The sequence below is a fragment of the Mobula hypostoma genome, chromosome 18 (genome assembly GCF_963921235.1).
Source record: "Mobula hypostoma chromosome 18, sMobHyp1.1, whole genome shotgun sequence".
In the NCBI taxonomy this organism is placed as follows: Eukaryota; Metazoa; Chordata; class Chondrichthyes; order Myliobatiformes; family Myliobatidae; genus Mobula; species Mobula hypostoma.
This window is the reverse complement of record NC_086114.1, coordinates 14,413,281-14,437,934: the sequence shown is the minus strand read 5'-3', so window position 1 is coordinate 14,437,934 and position 24,654 is coordinate 14,413,281. Positions and strand designations below refer to the sequence as shown.

Genomic DNA, 24,654 nt, shown 5'->3' with positions numbered 1-24,654 from the left:
TGGGCCAAAGGACCTGTATTGTGCTGTAGGTTTTCTATGTTTCTATTATTTTTTATACCTGCACAATTAATCTTCCTATGCATATTGGTTGTTTGTCCACCTTGGTTTGTGTGTAGTTTTTCATTGATTCTATTGTATTTTTTTGTCTACTGAGAATGCCTGTAAGAAAAAGAATCTCAATACAGTATATTATGATGGACAGTATATGTACTTTAATAAATTTAATTTGAATTTCAAATCTTGAGCATTGTAATCTGGCTATATTGAAAAATAAGCTTTCCATTTCAAAGCTGGATGCAACCAAGTGTCAAACCCTGAGACTGAAGTGACCCTGAGCCTTACGACAAAGTGTAAGAGAATGACTTCAAAATAGATGTTATTCTCAAACTCCAATATTTCGTGAGACTCTTGTTTTGTATATCCAAAGCCCCTTCAAATATTATTAATATATTCATCCCAAGCTTGGCATCCCTTTAAGTTTCCACACACTGGATTGGGAATGTGTGTTCAAAACAATTGGGGAAAAATGCTCTTCCAGCAACTTTTTCTGTTCTGACAGCTCATTTTCTTTCATATGACAAGCCTTTCAATCCCGGGATCGTTTTCGTGAAACTCCTTTGAACCCTCTCCGATGTCAGCACATCCTTTCTTAGACAAGAGGCCCAAAACTGCTCACAATACTCCAGTGAGGCCTCACCAGTGCTTTGTAAAGCCTCAATGTTACATCCTTGCTTCTATATTCCAGTCACCTTGAAACAAATGTTAACATCGCATTTGTCTTCTTCACCACCGATTCAACCTGCGAATTAACCTTTAGGGAATCCTGCACAAGGACTACCAAATCAGGCAACATCTGTAGAAGGAAATAGCCTATTTCTCATTTAGTTGCTGCCTGAACAGTGGGGTTTCTCACGTGTTGCGCGCTGCTCCAGATTCGGCTCCCTTGTGTCCCCAACTTATTTCTCTGAAAAGCCCCAACAGTGAGGCTTTGGGCTATTGGCTGAAGAGGTATAGGGTTCAGCCAATGAAGACCCAGATCTGTAAGTCATGACAACTGAGTATGTCACAGTCGCAAACATCCCATGCTTGAAATAGTTTTTGTGACGCAACTGCGTTAAAAAAATAAATTCCCAGCACCAGGCTGGGTAACTTATACCGTTAAAACGGTGCAGTGTGTGTTGTACAGACGGGTTAGACGAAAGTAAGAGAGAAGATAGCGGCGCAAAGAGGAACTTGACCGACGATAACTTTGTTTAGGAATTCTGAAGAGCGGCAACCAACTTCTAACACCTTCGAACGCATCCAGAGCAGTCAGAAGTAGAGAAGATGTCGCAGCCAGAGAATTTAGCAGTTGTGCTTTGTGGGCCAGGCGATTTAAAATTGGTAATCTATCGATAACGGGCCAGAAACGTCAGTTCTCTCATGGTTTCCAGTTGGTGTCCGAGCTGATGAGCTTTTCCGGCATTTCTTGCTGTCAGATTTTCAACCCCTGCAGCAATTGGTCACATTATAGAAACAGAGAAAACCTACAGCACAATACGGGCCCTTCGCCCCACAAAGCTGTGCCGAACTTGTCCCGACCTTAGAACTACCTAGGCTTTACCCATAGCTCTCTATTTTTCTAAACTCCATGTAGCCATCCGGCAGTCTCTTTAAAGACCCTATCGTTTCCGCCGGCAGCCCATTCCACGCACTCACCACTCTCTGCGTAAAAAAACTTACCCCTGACATCTCCTCTGTACCTACTGCCAAGCACCTTAAAGCTATGCCCTCTCGTGCTAGCCATTTCAGCCCTGGGAAAAAGACTCAACTATCCACACGATCAATGCCTCTCATTATCTTGTACAGTACACCTCTATCAGGTCACCTCTCATCCACCGTCGATCCAAGGAGAAAAAGCCGAGTTCACTCAACCTATTCTCATAAGGCATGCTCCCCAATCCGGGTAACATCCTTGTAAATCTCCTCTGCACCCTTTCTATGGTTTCCATGCCCTTCCTGTAGTGAGGTGACCAGAACTGAGCACAGTACTCCAAGTGGGATCTGACCAGTGTCCTATATAGCTGCAACATTACCTCTCTCTTAAACTCAATCCCAGGATTGATTGACCTTGTTTATCATTTTGATCATAGTGTATACAGTATAATATAACCTGACTTTGCAATCATGTAAAACATGCTGGCACAATGGTCTTAAATGTTATGGATTCATTGTGACATCATACTCAATGGCCACTTTATTAGGCCCCTTCTGTACCTAAAAAGTGGTCACTAGCTGTATGTTCATGGTTTTTTACTCCTGTAGCCTATCCACTTCAAGGTTTGATGTGTTGTGCCCTCAGAGATGCCGTTATCCTCTGACCTCTCTTATTAACAGGGCATTTCCACTCACAGACCTATCACTTGCTTTTTTTGGGGGGGGGGGTTGTTTTCTTGCAGCATTCTCTGTAAACTCTAGACACTGTGTGCGTCAAAATTCTAGGGATCAGCGGTTTCTGAGATACTGCAATTCAACTATCATTCCATAGTCAAAGTCACTTCGATCACATTTCATCCCATTCTGATGTTTGGTCCGAACGACAACTGAACCTCTTATTGAACAAGTCTGCATGTGGTTTATGCATTGAGCTGCTGCCATGGCAATTGGCTGATTAGATATTTGAATTAATGAGCAGGTGTACCTAATAAAGTAGCCACTGAGTGTAGACTGACGTTGCAAATCATGTAGTTACATTGCAAACATGTAAAAACATCCTGGCACAATAGTCTTAAATTCTATGATTCTTTGTGACATGATAGAAGACATCCCATTAGAACAGAGATGAGGGTGAAGTACTTTAGCCAGAGGGTAGTGAATCAGTGGAGTTCGTTGCCACAGGCAGCTTTGGAGGCCAAGTCATTGGGTATATTTAAAATGGAGGGTGATAGGTTCTTGGCTATTAAGGGTGTCAAAGGTTATGGGGAGATGTTAAGAGAATGGGGTTAAGAAGGGTTAATGAATCAGCCATGATGGAGCAGACTCGACGGGCCTCCTCCTATGTATTGTGGTCTTATTATTGTATACTCAAATAGTGAGTGTGGGCATTATGTAATGTTGTAAAATATTCATGGTAGACACATTATGGTAGATAAGTTTCTTGCATAAGTATAGCAGAGGTTAACTAGAATGTTTCTGAAAGAAAGAGGTTCTATTGAGGTGGAGGAAATGAAGGTAATAGGGAATGGGAACGGACACTAAAGAGGAGCAGAGATCAGCCAGCATCATGTTGAATGTAGGACAGACTTGGGGGTCTGGTGACATACTCCTGCACTTAATTCCTTGCATTCTTGAGAGATTGGAGACATTAGGTTTGTTTGCCTTAAAGCTGAGAAAATCGGGAAGAAATGTGATGGGGGTATTTAAAATTGGGCAAAACAAACAGAAACTTTTTCCACCCGCTAAAAGATGAACAGACAGCTGGAGTACAATATGCAGTTTAGGTCATCAGACCAGGGGACGAATGTGATAGCTCTAGAAAGGGTGTAGAGGACATTCACCAGAATGTTTCCTGAGATGAAGCTCTTCAGTTAGGAGGACAGATTGGATAATTTAACAATGAATGGTTGATGCTGTAGCATCATTAAAAGGAGCACAGCCATCAGTTATGTTTAGGACAGGAGAATAGACAAAAGGCAGAGGGACTTAAGTAAGGAAACTCTCAGGTGATCAGCTAACCTCAATATAAAAAGGACAAAGCTCCATTTATAAATTGAGACTGAAATGTTTACATTGGAATGATGATTTGATCTATAGTCAAGTGGGTGCCATAATAATTAGTGACAAAGTATAACGTAATAAGACCATAAGACATAGAAGCAGAATTGAGCCACTCAGCCCATTGAATTTGCTCAGCTATTCCATCATGGCTGATTTATTATTCCTCTCAACCCCATGATCCTGCTTTGACATCCTTACTAATCTAGAAACTATCATCTTCCGCTTTAAATATACCCAATGACTGTCTGTGGCAATGAATTCCACAGATTCACCACACTCTGGCTAAAGAAATTCCTCCTCATCTTTGTTCTAAAGGGACATCCTTCTGTTTTGATGCTGTGCCCTCTGGTCCTGACTCCCCCATAATAGGAAACATACTCTTAACATCCACTTTATCCAGACCTTTCAATATTTGGTAACTTTCAATGCGAGCCCTCCTCATTCTTTTAAACTCCAGCGGGTACACGTGGGACTGCTGGTGGTTGTGAATTAGGGTTGTAATTTCTGGTATCAACTGCAAACAAGTTCTTCAAGGGGAGCCTGCAGGTTGCAAATCTGAAAAGCAGCTTGAGTGGGAGCTCTGTTGCTGCATTTTAAATTTCTGTTGCTTAGCTGGTGAGTGTATCACAGAAGGTAATGGCTGCCCTGTTCATGAGCCTATGATGTTAACCACTATGAACCCTGACAGCTGCTCTGTACCTCAGAGCTCCTTCAGAGTGGAACATGGCAATGGTCAGTTGTTTTGTACATCAGTCCTCTGCAGTGTTACATTTCACATGGAAACATACACTCAGTGGCCACTTTATTAGCTAGAACTGCTCGTTAATGCAAATATCTAATCAGCCAATCACGTGGCAGCAACTCAATGCATTAAAGCATGCAGACCATGGTCATGAGGTTCAGTTGTTGTTCAGACCAAGCATCAGAATGGGGAAGAAATGTGAAGTCAGTGATTTTGACCCTGGAATGATTGTTGGTGCCAGATGGGTGGTTTGAGTACCTCAGGAAATGCTGAGCTCCTGGGATTTTCACACACAACAGTCCCCAGAGTTTACAGAGAATGGTGCGAAAATTTTTTTAAAAATCCAGCGAGCAGCAGTTCTGTGGGTGAAAATGCCCTGTTAATGGGAGAAGTCAGAGGAGAATAACCAGACTGGTTCAAGCTGAGAGGAACTCAAATAACCATGCTTTACAACAGTGGTGTGCGAAAGAGCATCTCTGAATGCACAACACGTTGAACCTTGAAGTGGATGGGTAATAGTAGCAGAAGATCATGAACATACTCTCAGTGGTGATATTATTAGGTATAGGAGGTACCTAATAAAACGGCCACCGAGTGTAGTTTTTATTGTCTGAGTGCTGCTTATACATTTATTTATTGCACACTGGAGTCAGCAAACATATTGTTTGTGATAGGCTTTATCAAGCGTCTTGTTTTTCTAATGGCTTTAATGTCATTGCTTTAAATCAGGGCCTAGTTTTAAGATTATTATTGCCTCCAGAATACCAGGCACAAAATTATCTTTTGATGTTATTATGAATGCTGCTTATAGATAATGCTAATGGGGTGTTGAGAGTGAATTACATTCATTTACAGAACAATGTACATGTTTTGAATGATGTAAATCATAGACACAAGAGATTCTGCAGATGCTGGAAATCTTGAGCAACATCCATAAAATGCTGGAGGAACTCAGCAAATCAGGCAACATCTATGGTGGGAAATAAACAATCATATTTGTGTCTGTCCATGGTCTTCTGTATTGCCATGTGAGGCCAAATGCAGGTTGGAGGAGCAACACCTCGTAATCTGCCTGGGTATATTCTCCAACCTGATGGGATGTTGGACATCAATTTCTCTAACTTCAGGTAACAACTCCCCTTACGCAGCCCTCCTTTTGTATTCCACATTCTGGTGGCCCTCTCACCCGTTCTCCCCCGCTCTCGTGACCTGCCTATCACCTCCTATCCTTCACTGCATTGTCCTATCAGATTCCTTCTTCCTCAGCTCTCTGCCTCTTCCACCTGTCACCTCTCAGTTACTCACATCATTCCCCCCCCCCCGCCCATCTAGTTTCACCTATCATCTGCTAGCTTGTACTCTGGCACCATCAATCTCCCCCCCCCACCCCCCCCCACCTTCTTATTGTGGCTTCTTGTCCCTTCCTCAGCCTGAAATGTGAGCTGTTCTATAGATGCTGCCTGAGCTGCTGAGTTCCTCCAGCATTTTGTGCGTGTTGCTCCAGATGGTGTAGGCCTGTTCAATGGGTGTGAGTTTGCTCAATTAGTGTAATGGTAACCAGCAGAGCTACATCGATGCAGAAATTGCCTGGTATCTTTTTTTTATTGTTGGGAGCAAAATTGATGTTTATTTCTATTCCAAGGCTAAGAAGTTGCTTTTAAAAGTATATGTTTTCTCTCATTAGGAAAAATGTCCAGTCCCGGAACCTTGCTCTGGTGGTAAGTATGCTCTTGGGAAATATTCTGAATAAAACCTTCCTCTGTTCTTTCAGAATTATTTATTAACCTGTTGCTAGCACTGACTCTTTTGAGTCAGAATCTTACGGTACTGAGACAGGCCCTTTGGTTCATTGCCACCTACAATGCTCCATCTCAGCTGGTCCCATTTGCTTGTGTTTGGGTGTGTATGTTCAACAAAAAAATGTCATTTTACTGTAAGATAGTAAAGAGTGCAGACTAGGTTTCAGGCTCTGAGTCTTTCATTTTTCACTGTTGTCCTGTCTGGAAAACTGAAGAAGATATGTACAGTAGTTATAGCACAGTTAAGAGTGGGATAGGTGTTTTTTGGTTTCAACACTCCAACATAAAAGTCATGAAACAGTTAAGAGTAGAATAGAAACAGCCAAGGTTCTGTAGATTTTGGAAACCTATCCAAAAGTACGGGAGGAACTCAGCATGTCAGGGAGTATCAATGGCAAGGAATAAATAGCTGACATTTCACACTGAGATGCTTCATCAGGACTGGAAAGGAAGCCTTAATCTGTAGGTGGGGGGGAGGGGAGGGGAGTGGGAACAAGCTGACTGGTGATAGTTGAAAACAGGTGAGGGGGAAGGTGGGTAGGTGGGAGAAGGGCAAGGAATTAAGAAGTAGAGAGGTGATAGGTGTAAGTGGTAAAGGGCTGAAGAAGAAGGAATCTGATAGGAAATGACAGTAGACCATGGGAAAAAAGGAAAGGAGGTGGAGCACCAGAGGGAGGTGATAGCCAGGTGAGGAGAAGAGAAGGACCAAGAACAAGAATGGGGAATGCAAAACAGGAGTGTGGGGAGAAATTACCAGAAGTTGGAGAAATCGATGTTCATGTCGTCAGTTGGAGGGAATCCAGATGGAATATGAGGTGATGGAAGGAGAGTAGAAGAGTAGGATAGCTGCTCTATTAGAGCTGAGCATAGATGTTTTCACGCACCAACTTCTAATTTTGAAAACTTTCCATGGGCCTTGTTCAGGAAATTCAAAGCATTATGAGAGTCAGATTTCATCTCTATTTACAATTTTGAGAATCAAATAATTTTTTTCAATATGTTTTTGAACTTCCCTGGAAAAAAAGTGAGATTCATTTCAAAATTTGCGTTTAATTCTGCAATCTCTGTAAAATGAGTATATGAAACTCTCTGAATAAATTATAAATAAAGTTTTATTTATAATGATATTTCAAATTTTATTTTTATTTTAATTAGATTCACAGACTTTTATTTATAATTATATCAGTCTTTTCTTGGGTCTGGTTTTTCTCTCTCAGCTCTTCCTAATACATGTTCTCAGAAATGCATCTCTCTGGCACCTGTGCTGAATTAGGGACCTGTGTGGCAGATGTTCAAAGTAAATGTATTATCAAAGTACATATATGACACCATATACAACCCTGAGCTTCATTTTATTGTGGGTATAGTCAGTAAATCCAGGAACCATAATGGAATCAATGAAAGACAGCACCCAACAGGGTGGACAGAAACCAGTGTGCAAAATCCAACAAACCGTAACTACAAAAGAGAGAGAAAAAAATAAGTAGGCAATAAATATCAAAAACATGAAATGATGAGTCCTTGAAAGTGAGTTCATAGGTTGTGGAATCAGTTCAGTGATGGAGCAAGTGAAATTGAATGAAGTTATCTTCTCTAGTTCAAGAGCCTGATGGTCAAGGAGTAATAACTGTTCTCAAACCTAATGGTGTGTGTCCAGAGGCTTCTTAGTTTCTTCCTGATGGCAGCAGCAAGAAGAGAGCATGACCTAAGTTGTGGGGGTTCTTGATGATGGATGTCGTTTTCCTGTGATAGCACTTCATGTAGATGGCCTTCATGGAGGAGAGGACTTTACCCGTGATGGACTGGGCCACATCCACTATGTTTGGAGTTAAGCAGGGAAGAAATGCCACCATGTCTAAATAACAACTTTAAATCAGCTATATTTTTATGATCAGAAAGACTTCCTTTTAGCTCTGATTTTTATCAACCCATTTGCACTTAAGCATGATTAATAAGAACCATACAAATTCTCTAAACAAAAAATAAATTTGAAAACTAAAGTTAAACATAAATGTAAACATGAGGAAGTCTGCAGACCAAGGGTCTCGGCCTGAAATGTCGACTGTACCTCTTCCTAGAGATGCTGCCTGGCCTGCTGCGTTCACCAGCAACTTTGATGTGTGTTGCTTAAACATAAATGTACTACTTTCATTAAACTGTATATCCTTAATGGAACAATACAGCACAGAATAGGCCCTTCGGCCTATGACATTGTGCCAACTTTTCAACCTCCTCCAAGATTAACTCATCCTTTACTCCCACATAGCCCTCCATTTTCTAATATCCATGTGCCAAATGGCATTCTTTTAAAAAAAACATGTTTGGAGTAATTATGTTTAAATGTTTATACTTTCTTCTGTCATTGAATGTTTTCAGCTTTAAAATACATTTACGTTTTTGTGTTCGGCTGCCTTTCAGAGGTTCTGCTGAAGATGCATTCAGTTGGGATCTGTGCCTCTGACATCCATTTCTGGCAACATGGAAGAATTGGAGAATTTGTTATGAAGAAGCCAATGGTTCTGGGGCATGAAGGTGCAGGGACTGTGATTAAACTAGGGTCTGGAGTACAAAATCTTAAAGTCGGTAAGTCCACAATAAAATATAAAGAAAGGGAATGTGTATGTAATGCTTTACTTGACTTTGGAAAAGCTTCTAAGTGCAAAACAGCCAATATTGCATTGAACTGCTGAGTTCCTCTAGCATGTTATGTCCTCTCCTGGAAGACTCCTCTTCAGCACTTTAGCTTCTCCACCTATCACCTCCCAGATTCTCACTTCATTCCCCATCCTTCACCCTCCTACCTTTCTCCTCACTTAGCTTCACCTCTCACCTTCTAACTTGTACTCCTTCTCCTCCCTTCACCTTCTTTTTCTGGCCTCTTCCCCCTTCTCTTCCAGTCCTGATGAAGGGTCTTGGCCTGAAACTTCAACTCTTTATTCCTTTCCATAGACTCTGCCTGACTTGTTGAGTTCCTTCAGCATTTGTGTGCATTGCTCTGGATTTCCACCATCTGCAGATTCTAACAAGGCAGATGCAAGATTGGTGTTTCTTCTGGGTTGGAGAGTCCAGGACTGAGGATCAGTCTCAGAACGAGGGTTTGACCATTCAGGATTGAAATGAGAGGAATTTTCATCAGTTTTTTTTAAGCGTGTCGTACCAGACATTCAGCCATTCTTGTCTGGCACGTGGTGTCAGGATTAACCGGGTCACGTTATGAACGTTCCTGACTCAACTCTTGTATTTTTTACGAGGCCGAGTGACTAGCTTGACACTCAACCCGGCATGGATGAAAAATGTACTTGGGGGTGGCCTGACATGGATTCGAACTGGGGAACCTTCATCAGTGAAAGGTGATGATTCTCGTCGAGCACCTCCACTCCATCCACCAAAAGCAGAACTTCCTGATAGTCAAACATGTAATTCCCATTCCCATTCCCATTCCCATTTCTGTTCTGAGATGTCGATCCCTCAGGGTGGAGGAGCTACACCTTGTATTCCGTCTGGGTAGCCTCCACCCTGATGTCATGAATATTGATTTCACCTTCGGGTAAAAAAATATTTTCCCTCACCCTCCCTTCTTCTATTCCCCTGTCTGGCTTTTTACCTCTTCCCCCTGGGTCCCCCCCCCCCTTCCATTTCACCTATAGTCCACTTTTCTCTTTTTACAGATTCCTTCTTCTCCAGCCCTGCATCTACCCCGTCAAACTCTAACAGAATGGAACTTTTCAGCAAGGTCAGCATTGATTCTTCTCAGCTTGTGACAGCAGGGTCTTAATCCACTTAATCATTCTCCATTCAACATCCACACTATCCCAGGAATTGTTGTAATCCATTAGAAATTAATCCTCCCTGAAAGAGGGAGACAAGGTCCATACACAGTATCTCAGAAGCAGGTTTAATAGGGGCCCTACACAATTGGAGCAAGATTTCTCTACATTCTTGTTCAACCCCTTCAGCAATGGAGTATTTTCCAGTTATTTTCCGAATTGTTTCCTGAATCTTAGAGTCTAAACTTCAAATGCACCATTAACACGAGGGATTCTGCAGATGCTGGAAATCCAGAGCAATGCACACAAAATGCTGAAGGAACTCAACAGGTCAGGCAGCGTCTGTGGAATGAAATAAAGAGTTTCAGGCCAAGACCCTTCATCAAGACTGGAAGAGGCCAGAATAAGAAGTTGGGTGGAAGGGAAGGTGAACAAGATAGAAGACGATGGGTGCAGCTAGGTGAGAAGGGAGGTAGGATGTGTCGGTTGCATTGGAAGTGTGCATGGGTGGGTGGGGGGGGTGCAGTCTGTGAGTGTCGCCACACTTTAGCGGCAATGTAGCATGCCCGCAATTTACTAACCCTAATCCATACGGCTTTTTGGAATGTGGGAAGAAACCGGAGCACTCAGAGGAAGCTGTGATGCCCCTACCTCTTGTGTTCTTATGTTAATGTGGGGAATGTGGCGGCCTGTATTCACCCAGTGCACTTCGGTATTCCACCCAGTTGGTACCTGCTCTGGTTCTCCTGAACCACATCCTCAGTACATTCAGATAATTGGATTTCGTGGTTAATGAGACAAAGGATCTAAAAGCAAAAAAAGAAATCCTATTCTGGAAATCTGAAATAAAACCAAAAAAATGCTCAAAACACTATTGTAAGTCAGGACTCCTTCGAACACAGGCATTTACCAGTTAGGTAGTATCTAGAGAGAGCAAAACTGAGTTCTGTCCCCCACCTTCTTCCTCTATTCCCCACTCTGACCTTTTACCTCTTCTCACCTGCCTATCACCTCCCCTTGGGTCCCCTCCTCCTTCCCTTTCTCGTAGAATCCAATCTGATTCTTTCTTCCCTATCCCTTGACCTTTCCCACCCACATGGCTTCACCTAACACCTTACAGCTAGCCTCTCTCTGATCCCTTCCCATCTCCTCCCATCTCTTAATCTGGCATCTTCCTCCTTCCTTTTCAGTCCTGAAGAAGAGTCTCAGTCGGAAACATTGACTATTCATTTCCATAGATGCTGCCCAACCTGCAGAGTTCCTCCAGCATTTTGTATGTGTTGCTTTGGATTTCTAGAATCTGCAGAATTTCTTGTGTTTGTAAAAGTAAATCAATGTTATGATGGATGAACTTGTATTAGTACAGACCAGATCTGACCAAAAATCTGCAGAAAACATGGTCTTTCTTTTGCTGCCCTTGAGGTCGGTTTTAACTGGTCACCAATACTCAAGTCTGTGGATTGACAGAAGATGGCAATGTTGAGCACGTAAAAGAAGCTTTGAACCTCTGTTCTCGGATTATTACCTGTTCTTTATCAGCAAACTTCCAAATGTCTCACCAACTGTATTTCCAGATTGTGTCCTTCTGAGGGTAGTCTGGTAACACAGTACTTGGCTCATCTTGTTATAGATGTGCAATTCTGAAAGAAATAGCAATGGTGTAATTGTATCTATTATTGTCTGTGGCAAGGCAGAAAGCTGTGAAGATTGTTGGAAATGACTGAAAGTACATACAGTACTGTGCAAAAGTCTTATATATAGCTAGGATGCTGAAGACTTTTGCATAGTGCTGTATATTATGTCTTTACAGTTACCAAATAACACTTAATATTACTGTGCTGGATTGATTAGTCCATCTGTCTCGAAGGACAGGGGGTGATGATGATCAACATCACAGGCCTGGCTGGAAGGTATAGAGATCCTGAGATGCCCAGTCGTCAAGATTTCCCTCTCGGCCTCACCAGTGTAGTCCAAAGGAAAGGAAGAAATACGTTTGGCACCAGTTGGCTGCAGGAACTGCCGGAAGGATGTTCAATGACATCCAGCTGCCTTAGGGACCCCAATTTGCTGCCTGGGTTTACTTCCATAGCTTTCATCTCTCCCGAGGCTGCCCAGGAGGCAGAGGGGCTACGACTTACCCATAGCTGGGGATCTGGTTCACGAGTACCAAGTCGAAGTCCGAGGTCTGTAAGTCTGCTGGAGGCTAGAGACCTGTCCTGGGTTTAGAGTGTGAGTGTGAGTGTGTGTGTGTGTAAGGGAGGAACGGGGCTTGTTTTGCTGTTGTTGTTTAGTTGCTTGCTATTGTCTGTGCTGTTCTGCTGAGTATTGAGTGAATGCTTGTTGGCAATGGCGTGTGTGGCAATACTTATGGGCTGCCCCCGGCACATCATCAGGTATGTTGGTTGTCGATGCAAATGACAGATTTTATTGTATGTTTCAATGTATTTATGATAAATGAACTTGAACCTTGAATGCAGCATCACCATTTTTGACACTTGAATCTGAAAGAAGACACTAGAAGCAACAGATGCTGGAATCTGGAGAAACACATAAGATACCGGAAGAACACAATGGGTCAGGCAGCATCTATGGAGAGAAATGGATATTCAACACTTGATTTGAGGCCCCTCTGCTTCCTAGGTCCTACCTGATCCACTGAGTTCCTCCAGATTCTTGTGCACTGCACGTGAATTCCAATTCCTGACAATGTATTCTTGCCCACTTTCATCCCCAGTACGACTTCATCTGCTGCCACCCTCATCTGTGATGTTTAAGTACTCTTAGATCCAGCTACGGGACTCCCTTGTCCATACGTTCCCCGCCCCCCCCATCCTTCCCCACTGATCTCCCTCCTGGCACTTATCCTTGTAAGTGGAACAAGTGCTACACATGCCCTTACACTTCCTCCCTCACTACCATTCAGGGCCCCAGACAGTCCTTCCAGGTGAGGCGACACTTCACCTTTGAGTCGGCTGGGGTGATATACTGCGTCCGGTGCTCCCGATGTGGCCTTCTATATATTGGCGAAACCCGACGCAGACTGGGAGACTGCTTTGCTGAACATCTACGCTCTGTTCGCCAGAGAAAGCAGGATCTCCCAGTGGCCACACATTTTAATTCCACGTCCCATTCCCATTCTGATATGTCTATCCATGGTCTCCTCTACTGTAAAGATGAAGCCACACACAGGTTGGAGGAACAACACCTTATATTCCATGTGGGTAGCCTCCAACCTGATGGCATGAACATTGACTTCTCTAACTTCTGCTAATGTCCCACCTCCCCCTTGTACCCCTATCCGTTATTTATTTATTTATTTATATACACACATTCTTTTTCTCTCTGTCCTTTTTCTCCCTCTGTCCCTCTCAAATATACCCCTTGCCCATCCTCTGGGCTTCCCCCCTCCCCCTTTCTTTCTCCCTAGGCCTCCTGTCCCATGATCCTCTCATATCCCTTTTGCCAATCAACTGTCCAGCTCTTGGCTCCATCCCCTCCCCTCCTGTCTTCTCCTATCATTTTGGATCTCCTCCTCCCCCTCCCACTTTCAAATCTCTTACTAGCTTTTCTTTCAGTTAGTCCTGACGAAGGGTCTCGGCCCAAAACGTCGACTGTACCTCTTCCTAGAGATGCTGCCTGGCCTGCTGTGTTCACCAGCAACTTTTATGTGTGTTGCTTGAACTTCCAGCATCTGCAGATTTCCTCATGTTTGTGTTTTTAATTCACTAGCCACCTGGTTATAGTCCCAGCTTGCATTTGTAAATTTCTGTCCATATAAAATTCAGCTCCCCATGTTCTGACTCCATCTTGCTTTTCATTGACTCCTCGGCTCTGAGAACAAAACTTTTCTACCACTGTCCTTCTCTTATCACTTCCTCCACTCTTTTTATATTGAACTTGGAGTCATTTGTTGTATGTGTTACTGTATAATGTGACTTAATGTTTAATTATGTCTCCCATTACCCTTGTGAAGCAACTGCAGATTTGTTAATTGGTGTAATATAAAAGGATATCGCCATTGTTGGCTGTAATTCTGCTACTCATAAAATGCAGAGGGCCAATTTGAAAGTTCTGGACCTATAACACAGTATTGACATAAACATGAGATTCTGCAGATGCTAGAAATCCAGAGTAACAACCCAACCTGCAGGAGGACTCAGCTGATCAGGTAGCATCTATAGAGAGGAATAAAGAGCCGATGTTTTGGACAGAGACCCTCAGTCCTGATGAAGGATCTTGGCTCGAAATGTTGGCTCTTTATTCCTCTCCATAGATGCAGTCTGTCCTGCCGAGTTCCTCCAGTATTTTGTGTGCGTAGCACAGTTTGTAGTCTGATATTAAGCAGATGATTTCACTTCATAAAGACAGTATAACTGTCTGATTTGGAAATTAAATTGTCACAGTGGCTCTCTTTTAAGATGGAAATTCTGTGCCACTAAAGATTTCATTGGTGGAACACTAACTGCAGGCAAAAAAAATGCATGCATTTATCTTCAGTGTTTTCTCTGCTGCAGGTGACAGGGTTTCTATTGAGCCTGGTGTCCCAAGAGAAAATTGTGAGTTCTGCAAAATTGGACGTTACAACCTGTCTCCGACTATCTTCTTCTGTGCCACACCTCCTGATGACGGCAATCTTTGTCGGTACTACGTACACAATGCCAATTACTGTTACAAGTGAGTTGCCTATGATTATTTAGTTGATTGTCCTTGGTAATTTCAGAATCACTGGGGTTAAGAATGAGAAATAAAGGCTCGTCGCCTTCTAGTTCTGGCAGTAGTGTGCGTGCATGGGTAAATATGAGTCGAGGACAAGATTAACGTTGTCCATTGGCTGAGAACATTGACTTGCTCATGTTAAAGATTCATTAATATTTAAGAATAAGTTTCCAGTTAATAATTTCTATTGTTTAAGTTTCAAATAAACTTATTAGTCATCTAAAAGTTGAACTAAGCGATATACAGTATGCGCTCAGTGGCCACTCCTGCACCTAATAAAGCAGCAACTGAGTGCACGATATTGTTCTTCTGCTGCTGTAACCCACCTGCTTCATGGTTCAAAGTGTTGTGTGTTCAGAGAAGCTCTTCTGCACGTCACTTCATGATTAATAGAGTTACTGTCACCTTCCTTTCAGCTTGAACCAGTCCAGAATCAGAATCAGGTTTATTATCACCAGCATGTGATAGGATATTTGTTAACTTAGCAGCAGCAGTACAATGCAATACATAATCTAGCAGAGAGAGAAAAAAATTATAAATAAAAATTTAAAAATAATAATAAATAAGTAAATCAACTACGGTATACATATATTGAATAGATTTTTTAAAACATGCAAGAACAGAAGAACTGTATTTTTTTTTAAAAAGTGAGGTAGTGTCCAAAGATTCATTGTCCATTTAGGAATCGGATAGCAGAGGGGCAGAAGCTGTTCCTGAATCACTGAATGTGTGCCTTCAGGCTTCTGTACCTCCTGCCTAGTGGTAACAGTGAGAAAAGGGCATGCCCTGGGTGCTGGAGGTCCTTAGTAATGGACGCTGCCTTTCTGAGACACCGGTCCCTAAAGATGTCCTGGGTACTTTGTAGGCTAGTGCCCAAGATGGAGCTGACTAGATTTACAACCTTCTGCAGCTTCTTTCAGTCCTGTGCAGTAGCCCCTCCATACCAGTGATACAGCCTGTCAGAATGCTCTCCATGGTACAGCTATAGAAGTTTTGAGTGTATTTGATGGCATGTCAAATTTCTTCAAACTCCTAATAAAGTATAGCCGCTGTCTTGCCTTCTTTATAACTACATTGATATGTTGGAACCAGGTTAGATCCTCAAAGATCTTGACACCCAGGAACTTGAAACTGTTCACTCTCTCCACGTCTGATCCCTCTATGAGGATTGGTATGTGTTCCTTCATCTTACCCTTCCTGAAGTCCGCAATCAACTCTTTCGTCTTACTGACGTTGAGTGCCAGGTTACTGCTGCAGCACCACTCCACTAGTTGGCATATCTCACTCCTGTATGCCCTCTCATCACTGTTGTGGGGTGGATGAAATACTGGTAGATACAAAGCAGCTTCTTTATTCGATACAACAAGGTTCAGCAGGCATCATATGGACGGAGACACTTTTCGTAGAAAGGTCTGCTAGCCCAATGTGGGCTCGATATTTATTTGCTAAACACAAAGGGCAATCTCTATTTACAAAGTTATAGACAATGCTTTCTCTTGAAGCTACATACGAAACATCACATCTTCTGACTTCATCCTTTCCTCCTGACGCCCGCATGTCTGGGTTGGTACTCACAGCCTTTAGGAATGCAAGTTAAATCCACGATACATTTATTTGGTATTTTACGTGCTAATATAGAGGACAATTCATATTTATAAAGTATAGATAAGGCTGTCTTCGAAACTACCTGTAAACTTCACACTTCCATCCACAGTGTCTGGGCTATAATTCCAGTATTCACAGCTTTTAGGAAATGCATTGTTGTGAACTCAATCCACAGTACTTTGTCAAACGGAAGACTAGTGGCCAAAGTCATTTAAGTGTAAATGAATCATCTACCCAAAAACTCACTCTAACAGTCACTGCCTGAGATTCTACCAACAATGGTTGTATCGTCAGCAAATTTATAGATGGTATTTGAGCTATGCCTAGCCACACAGTCATGGGTATAGAGAGAGTGGAGCAGTGGGCTAAGCACACACCCCCGAGGGGTGCCAGTGTTGATTGTCAGCGAGGGGGATATATTATCACCAATCCGCACAGATTGTGGTCTTCTAGTTAGGAAGTCGAGGATCCAATTGCAGAGGGAGGTACAGAGGCCCAGATTCTGCAACTTCTCAGTCAGGATTGTGGGAATGATGGTATTAAATGCTGAGCTATAGTTGATGAACAGCATCCTGACATGGGTGTTTGTGTTGTCCAGGTGGTCTAAAGCCATGTGGAGACCCATTGAGATTGCATCTGCCATTGAGCTATTGTGGCGATAGGCAAATTGCAATGGGTCCAGGTCCTTCCTGAGGTAGGAGTTCAGTCTAGTCATGACCAACCTGTCAAAGCATTTCATCACTGTCGATGTGAGTGCTACCAGGTGATAGTCATTAAGGCAGCTCACATTATTCTGCTTAGGCATTGGTATAATTGTTGCCTTTTTGAAGCAAGTGGGAACTTCTGCAATAGCAGTGAGAGGTTGAAAATGTCCTTGAGCACTCCCGCTAGTTGGTTGGCACAGGTTTTCAGGGTCTTACCAGGTACTCCATCTGGACCTCCTGCCTTGCGAGGGTTCACTGTCTTTAAAGACAGCCTAACATCGGCCTCTGAGATGTAGATCACAGGGTCATCAGGTGCAGTAGGGATCTTCACAGCTGTAGTTGTGTTCTTCCTTTCAAAGCATGCATAGAAAGTGTTGAGTTCATCTGATAGTAAGCATCGCTGCCATTCATGCTATTGGGTTTCGCTTAGTAGGAAGTAATATCTTGCAGACCCTGCCAGAGTTGCTGTGCATCCGATGTTGCCTCCACCTCGTTCAAAATTGTCTCTTCGCCCTTGAAATAGCCCTCCGCAAATCATACTTGGTTTTCTGGTACAGACCTGGGTCACCAGACTTGAATGCCACAGATCTGGCCTTCAGCAGACGACGTACCTCCTGGTTCATCCGTGGCTTTTGGTTTGGGAATGTACAGCAAGTCTTTGTGGACACGCACTCATCCACACAGATTTTAATGAAGTCAGTAACAACTGCAGCATACTCATCCAGGTTTGAAGATGAATCCCTGAATAGTTCAGTCTATCGATTCAAAGCAGTCCTGTAGGTGCTCCTGTGCTTCCCTTGTCCATACTTTCTTGATCCTCACTGCTGGTGCTGCAGTCTTCAGTCTCTGCCTATTCTCAGGGAATAGAAGTGCAGCAAGGTGATCAGACTTTCTGAAGTGAAGGTGGGGAATAGCACAGTAGGCATTCTTGATTGTGGTGTAGCAATGGTCTAGTGTGTTCTTTCCTCTGGTATTGCAAGTGATCTGTTGATCGTAGTTGCTTAGTGATTTTTTTCAGACTGGCCAGCCACTCTCCTCTGGCCTATCTCATTAACAAGGCATTTTCACCCATAGAACTGCCATTCACTGGATGCTTTTTGTATCCTTGCACCATTCTATGTAAAGTCTAAAGAATGCTGTGCTTGAAAATCCCAGGAAATCAGCAGTTTCTGAGATGCTCAAACTATCCTGTCTAGCACTAATAATCATTCCATGGCCAAAGTCGCTTAGATCATATTTCTTCCTCATTCTGATGTTTGATCTGTACAACAACTGAACCTCTTGACCATGTCTGCATAATTTGATGCATTGATTGCTGCCACATGATTGGCTGACTAGATATTTGCATTAATGAGCAGGTGTACAGGTGCTAATAAACTGGCCACTAAGCATATATTAAAGGAGCAGTACTATTCAAAATACATAGAAAGAATATGGGTAAATAATTAGTTCTAGATAACCTCTTATTGATATTGATGTTAAGTAAAAGAAACATATGGGAACTGAGAATTGCTCATGGGGAATGTGATGCAACTATTGCAAAATACCCTTTAAAAGTCTCATTTTTTAGTGAATTCCAATCCATATAGCAACACTTGGAATAAGACAGAAACAAATAAACCATTCCAATACCTAGAGATACAGCATGAGACAGGCCCTTCCTGCATAGCTCAGCAACCCGTCAATTTGATGATGATAGCTAGTACTTCATTTGCAAAGATCAGGAGGGAAAACTCCACCTCTGTAGGACTTTTCTTCCTGCCTGTGCTGCGTAGGTTTATAACGAGGATTGGTACATGCGGACTGAATCCACTCTTTAGGCTGGGAGGTGTTCCACAATGGTACAGTGAACTGTAGTAACTGCGGCAACTGCAAGGCTGTAGATTGAGTATGGGAGTTTTCCTTCTCTTAAACAGACTGCCTGGCAAGGCTAACGAGTCCCATCTACCTGCGTTTGGAATCACATTTGTCCTTCTCCTAGGCTGGTTGCCAACGAAGGCTGATGAGCCCAGCCTGCCCACCCAGTTATTCTGCTGAACACTCAGTCGCGCCATGACATAACGTTGCTATGGGCACAGTAGTGTAGGAGAGGCCAAATGCGAGTGGCCTCCTGCATGGCAAGCCTATCAGTGGTCCTGTGGTGATCACTACACCTGGAAAGGAGAGGCTATGGAAGACTCTTCACCTTCCTTAAGTGAGCAGGACGTCCAGCCCAGGACTCACCCATCCCCTACCTATGTATATAACTCTAACCTAATCACAGGACAACTTACAATGACCAATTAACCTACTAAATGGTACGCCTTTGGAATGTGGGAGGAAACTGGAGCGCCTGGAAGAAATCCAGGTGTTCACAGGGAGGAACGTGCGAACTCCTTACAGGCAACGTCGGAATTGAACTCCTAACTGCGACTCCAGCTGTAAAAGCATCACACTAGCTGCTATGCTGCCAAGGCAACCTAATAGGCAATTATTAAAGTTGCAAGATTTATAGATACTTCCTTACCTGTTCCCCAATGCTCCACAATCATTTTCTCCCTTAAGCAATGATTGAATCTGTGCTTCCTTTTGCAGGTGGTGAATGCAGTAATTATTCCATATCACTGTGGTTTGTTTTGCCAATCATAGTATATCTGTGTTTCAGCACTTTCCAGCAGCAGAGAACAGCTTATGTTTACTCACCTTGACTTGATCCTTGATAAGTCTATATATTCCTAACAAAATATAGTGTGTTGTATTCTTTCACTGTTTAGAAAGCCAAGATCACTTGAGCATTTTTTAAAAATTGTATACTCGACCTGCTGTTTCGATAATCTGTGTGCATGCACACCAGGCTTTTTATTCCTGCAGCTGCTTTACAACCTGTGCCCTTTCAATTCATGATACAAGTAGCCAAATATGGATTTTCAAGGAGCAACGACTCAGTATTGTCTGTGTGTAGTGCCCTGCCCTAGAACATTAGGATAAGAATTAACAATAAGGCAGTAGACATTCAATAGAGTTATTGTGCACTACTGCAAAGAGGCAGGAATTTCTGACCATCTAGTCAGTGCCGAACTATTATTCCATCTCATCCCATTAACCTGCACCTGGACCTCCATATGCCCTCCATATCCCTCCCATCCATGTACCTATTCAAACTTGTTCTAAATGTTGACATTGAACCCACATTCACCACTTCTGCTGGCAGCTTGTTCCCCACTTTTACCACCCTCTGAGTGAAGAAGTTCCCCCTCATGCTCCCCTTAAAACATTCCACCTATCACCCTTAACCCACGACCTCCAGTTCTAATCTCATCTAACTTCAGTGGAAAAACCCCATCTTGTTGTTCCTTTCCGCACCTGGTGGCACATCGGGTAGCAACTTTGCCATTTCTTTAGCATCTTGTCTGGTTTTTTTTACGAGGCCAAGTTGCTAGCTCAATGCTCAACCCGCCACGGATGTAAATCATGCAAGGAGACAGTCAGATTCGAACCTGAAACCACTCGTCTTGAAGTTCGGTGTGGATGTCATGACACTACCGACCTATCTATACTGTTCATAATTTTGTATACCTCTATCAAATCTCCCCTCGTTCTCCATTGCTCCAGGGAATAAATAGTTAACCTTTCCCTATAACTCAGATCCTCAAGTACTGGCAACATCCTTGTAAATTTTCTCTGTATTCTTTAAGTACAGAGAATGTTTGAGTTAACTGCAGAATTCATAAAAATGAAATTTAATCAGTCTATTGACATTGCCTGTTGGTGTTTCAGATTTTTGCTCTGTTTTTGAATATCGTCCAGTTGATTTTTGAATAAACTTTCAAAACAATATTAGATGCTGCCTGACTTGTTGAGTTCCCCCAGCATTTTCTACGTGTTGTTCAAGATTTACCACATCTTCAGAATCTTGTGTGTTTATGTTATATGTACTGTTTTTTTAAATGTAAAGGTATCTTGAAACTATTATGGTTTATCAATATGACAATGTTCCTTTTAATTGACTATTGTTGCCTATAAATATATTTGTAGATAGGCCCTTTCAGTGAATATATTAAGTATCAAGAGTTAGAGATGATGTTGATTGATAGGTTGCTACTGATATTCTGTTCTCTAATGCAGTGTCACCCAATGCTAAGCACAAGGAGTGACATGGAAAACTTCATACTAATGAGTTACATTTTTTAAATAAGGGAAGTTTAATGCCTGTAACTTCTCTATAGACTTCCTGAATGTGTGAGTTTTGAAGAGGGTGCATTGATAGAGCCTCTGTCTGTAGCGATCCATGCCTGTCGTAGAGGTGGGGTAAATGTGAGCCACAAGGTCCTCATCTTTGGTGCAGGTAAGTAGTTTATGCGATTATTAACCGAGAGTTTTCATAATGACACACACAAAATGCTGGAGGAACTTAGCAGGCCAGGCAGCATCTATGGAAAAGAATAAACAGTCGTTGTTTTTGGGCTGGGACCCTTTATCAGGACTGGAAAGAAAGGGGGAGAATTCAGCGTAAAAAGTTGGGGGGGAGGAGGGTAGGAAGAAGTACAAGGTGATAGATGAAACTGGCAGAGGGGGAGGAGTGAAGTAAAGAGCTGGGAAAGAGATAAAGGACTTGAGGAGGGGGATCCTGATAAAGGAGGATAGTGGACCATGGAAGCATGAGAAGCGGGAGGAGCACCAGAACCTTGAGGTACATTGATATAAAGAGAAAACTGACTAAGGATTATAATCTCATTTTCCCAACACACACCCTTCCAAATAAATTGAGAAAGTATTTGAAAAATTTAAGAAGCCACAAAAGAGCATTAATACTGTAAGATATAGGAGCAGAATTAGGCCTTTTGGCCAATTGAGTCTACCCCACCATTTCACCATGGCTGATCCAATTTTCCTCTCAGCCCCAATCTCCTCCCTTTTCCCTGTATCACTTCATGCCCTGACTAATCAAGAATCTGGGGCCTGGCTGGGTTTGAACTTTTGACCATCTGCCTTGAAGTCCAGTGTTGATGCCACTACACCACCAGATGGTCCTGGAACTCACTACCTAAAATTATAAGGGATGCAGACTTAGTTAACACTCTTGAACGCCAGCTCAAAACTTATTTATTTAACCTTTCTATTAATGGACATCTTTATTTTCATGTTTATCCCACTGTAAAATACTTCGAATTACATTGTTTATATGAAAAGTGCTCTATAAATAGGTTGTTATTATTATTACCTAACTAGCTAGGGGGCAGCATAAGAGTGTGACAGTTATCACAACACTGTACAGCGCCATCAGTAAGATCGAGATTCAATTCTCTCTGTTGTCTGTAAGGAATTTATATGCTCTCCCTGTACTGCAGGGTTTTCCTTTGATTTCCTCCCACATTCCAAAGATGTACGGTTAGGGGGTCAGGTTAGTAAGGTGTTGACTTGCTATGTTGTGGGTTGCCCCCGGCACAATCACTGGACTGTGATGGTCATTGACACAAATGATGCACCTCACTGTATGTTTCAATATTTCAATATACATGTGACAAATAAAACTAATCTTTTTTTAAAAATCTATTAGCTCCTTAAGGTTTTCATAGCCAGGGGAGGTAGTGGAGATAAGCTCCCACTTCCTATTAAATACTTCCAATGGCATGTGTCTCAAATAGCCTCTGACAACCATATACAGTTCCTAGCCTTCATAAATGGCTTAGCGACTAAGCTAAAAGCAGGTTACTGACACCTTAAAACCAGTCGTTTCAGGCACATGGATCTCCTCTGCCTTTCATCTATACCCACACAAGCGGGAGGCTTCAGGAGTAAACCCTGAGGACATATCTGGAGCTGGAGTCCCTAAAGCAGTCCTACGTTGAGTTCAACACTGACTGGCAACTCCTGTGACACTGCTGATGATAAACTGTATCAGTCTTTGCGAACTAGATTCATTGGGTGCATAGAGGAGGAGCCTGCTGCATGGACAACAGCTTGTTCTCCCTATCATACTGTCCTGGCTTGCATGTCACATACAATAAGTCATGGTCGACCCTGACCAGTGGAGGGCCTCAATTAGACATCTATAGGAACAGAGTTTTTATGTGGTCTAATTGTAGCTGTGCACTGAATGTATAGAATGAAATCCTGAAAGACAGTTACAAATCCTAGTCCTGATTAAATTGTCTTTTCTCAGTCGATTATTCTCGTTCTGTTCTACAACTATTTGGGCAGATGGAGAATCTCACAGTAAAGAAAATCAGTTTTCTCTCTGATCACACACCTGTTGTTGTTGAGTGACTTTAGGTGGATTGAATAAGGTTCCTGAGTTCAGAAAGTTTACCAGACATAGAATGTGTAATTAACTGTATTTTAATTAAATGTAATTTAGACCTAATACTTGTGTGATCTATCTTTTATCTAGGGCCAATTGGACTTATGAATCTGCTTGTTGCTAAGTCAATGGGAGCATGTCCAATTGCTGTTTGTGGTAAAGTTACTTATATATAAATATATATAAGATGTTTGTTCAGAGAACGTGGGTTGTAGTTAACTGCACGACCCAGAATTACTCCGTGAACTGAACACCATGCTTAAAGAATATGAATGAATTGGATGAGTGCTTAATGACAATCCAGTAGACTGGTTTTTCAGATTTGAGTTCTCTAAATATGATTGTTTGATTTAAACTTGTATCCTCAGGTCATTAGAATGGCTTTTGAGATTTTTTTTTGTTCAGCCATGTACCATTAAAATGCCAAATCTTCTATTACTTGACCTTTCCCATCCTACCATTTTACTGCTCACAGCAAAGCACTGTGTAAGAGTTTACATACTTACTAAACAACGGGTTGACCCATTGGGGCGCCCTTTGAGAGAAGGGTAGTGCAGTCTGATGTGACCAGAATGTCATTGAATTTTCCTGAATTCTATTGGTATCGCTTTGCTTTGGAAACTGAAGTAGAAAACCTCAGTTTATTAAAGAAGAATGACGCGCAGCAAAGCAAATATAGCTTCTCCTCATTTAATGAAGGACACTTTTGATGGCATCATTTCTGGTTTATCTGCCGCCCTTGTGCCTCTCATTGTCATTCTGGAGACGTGCTGTCCTTTCATCCCCCGTCTCTTCATCTCTTCTGCTGTTTGTTCTTTGTCTCTGATCGTGGAGACGTGCATTTCTCAGCTCCTTTGTCGCTTCCTTTCTGCTCCTTCTGTGTGCCTGCTTTTGTCATTCTGGAGACGTGCAGCCCTTTCATCCCCCGTCTCTTCATCTCTTCTACTGTTTGTTGTTTGTCCCTGATCCCGGAGACATGCATGCCTCTCCTCCTCTGTCTCTTCTTCCCTCATCTGTTTTTGTCCTGACTCTTTGATCCTGGAGTTGTGTGGCCCTATCATCCCCCGTCTCTTCATCTCTTTTGCTCTTTGTTGTTTGTCTCTGATCCTGGAGAGGTGCATTTCCCAGCTCCTTTGTCTCTTCGTCTTTCCTCCTTCTATTCCAGTTGTTGTCATTTGGGAGATGTTCATGCCTCTCCTCCTCTGTCTCCTCTTCTCTCATCTTTTTTGTCCTGACTCTTTGATCCTGGAGTCGTGTGGCCCTGACCTCATCCGATTCTTGTTCT

At 42.5% G+C, this 24,654-nt stretch overlaps 1 protein-coding gene across 2 annotated transcripts in view; it reads left to right on the top strand.

Moving 5' to 3' along the window:
* LOC134358352 (sorbitol dehydrogenase-like) overlaps nucleotides 1–24,654 on the top strand; it is a 97,495-nt gene that overhangs the window by 52,614 nt on the left and 20,227 nt on the right. Inside the window, exons 1-6 of one of the 2 annotated variants that reach the window (XM_063070480.1) lie at nucleotides 715–1,383; nucleotides 6,183–6,216; nucleotides 8,716–8,880; nucleotides 14,579–14,738; nucleotides 21,295–21,413; nucleotides 23,460–23,525. In XM_063070480.1, coding sequence (XP_062926550.1) covers nucleotides 1,327–1,383; nucleotides 6,183–6,216; nucleotides 8,716–8,880; nucleotides 14,579–14,738; nucleotides 21,295–21,413; nucleotides 23,460–23,525 — 601 coding nt within the window. In that variant the 5' untranslated portion in view covers nucleotides 715–1,326. Of the gene's footprint in view, nucleotides 1–714; nucleotides 1,384–6,182; nucleotides 6,217–8,715; nucleotides 8,881–14,578; nucleotides 14,739–21,294; nucleotides 21,414–23,459; nucleotides 23,526–24,654 lie in introns of those variants that run through there. The other variant, XM_063070478.1, reaches the window with a different exon arrangement.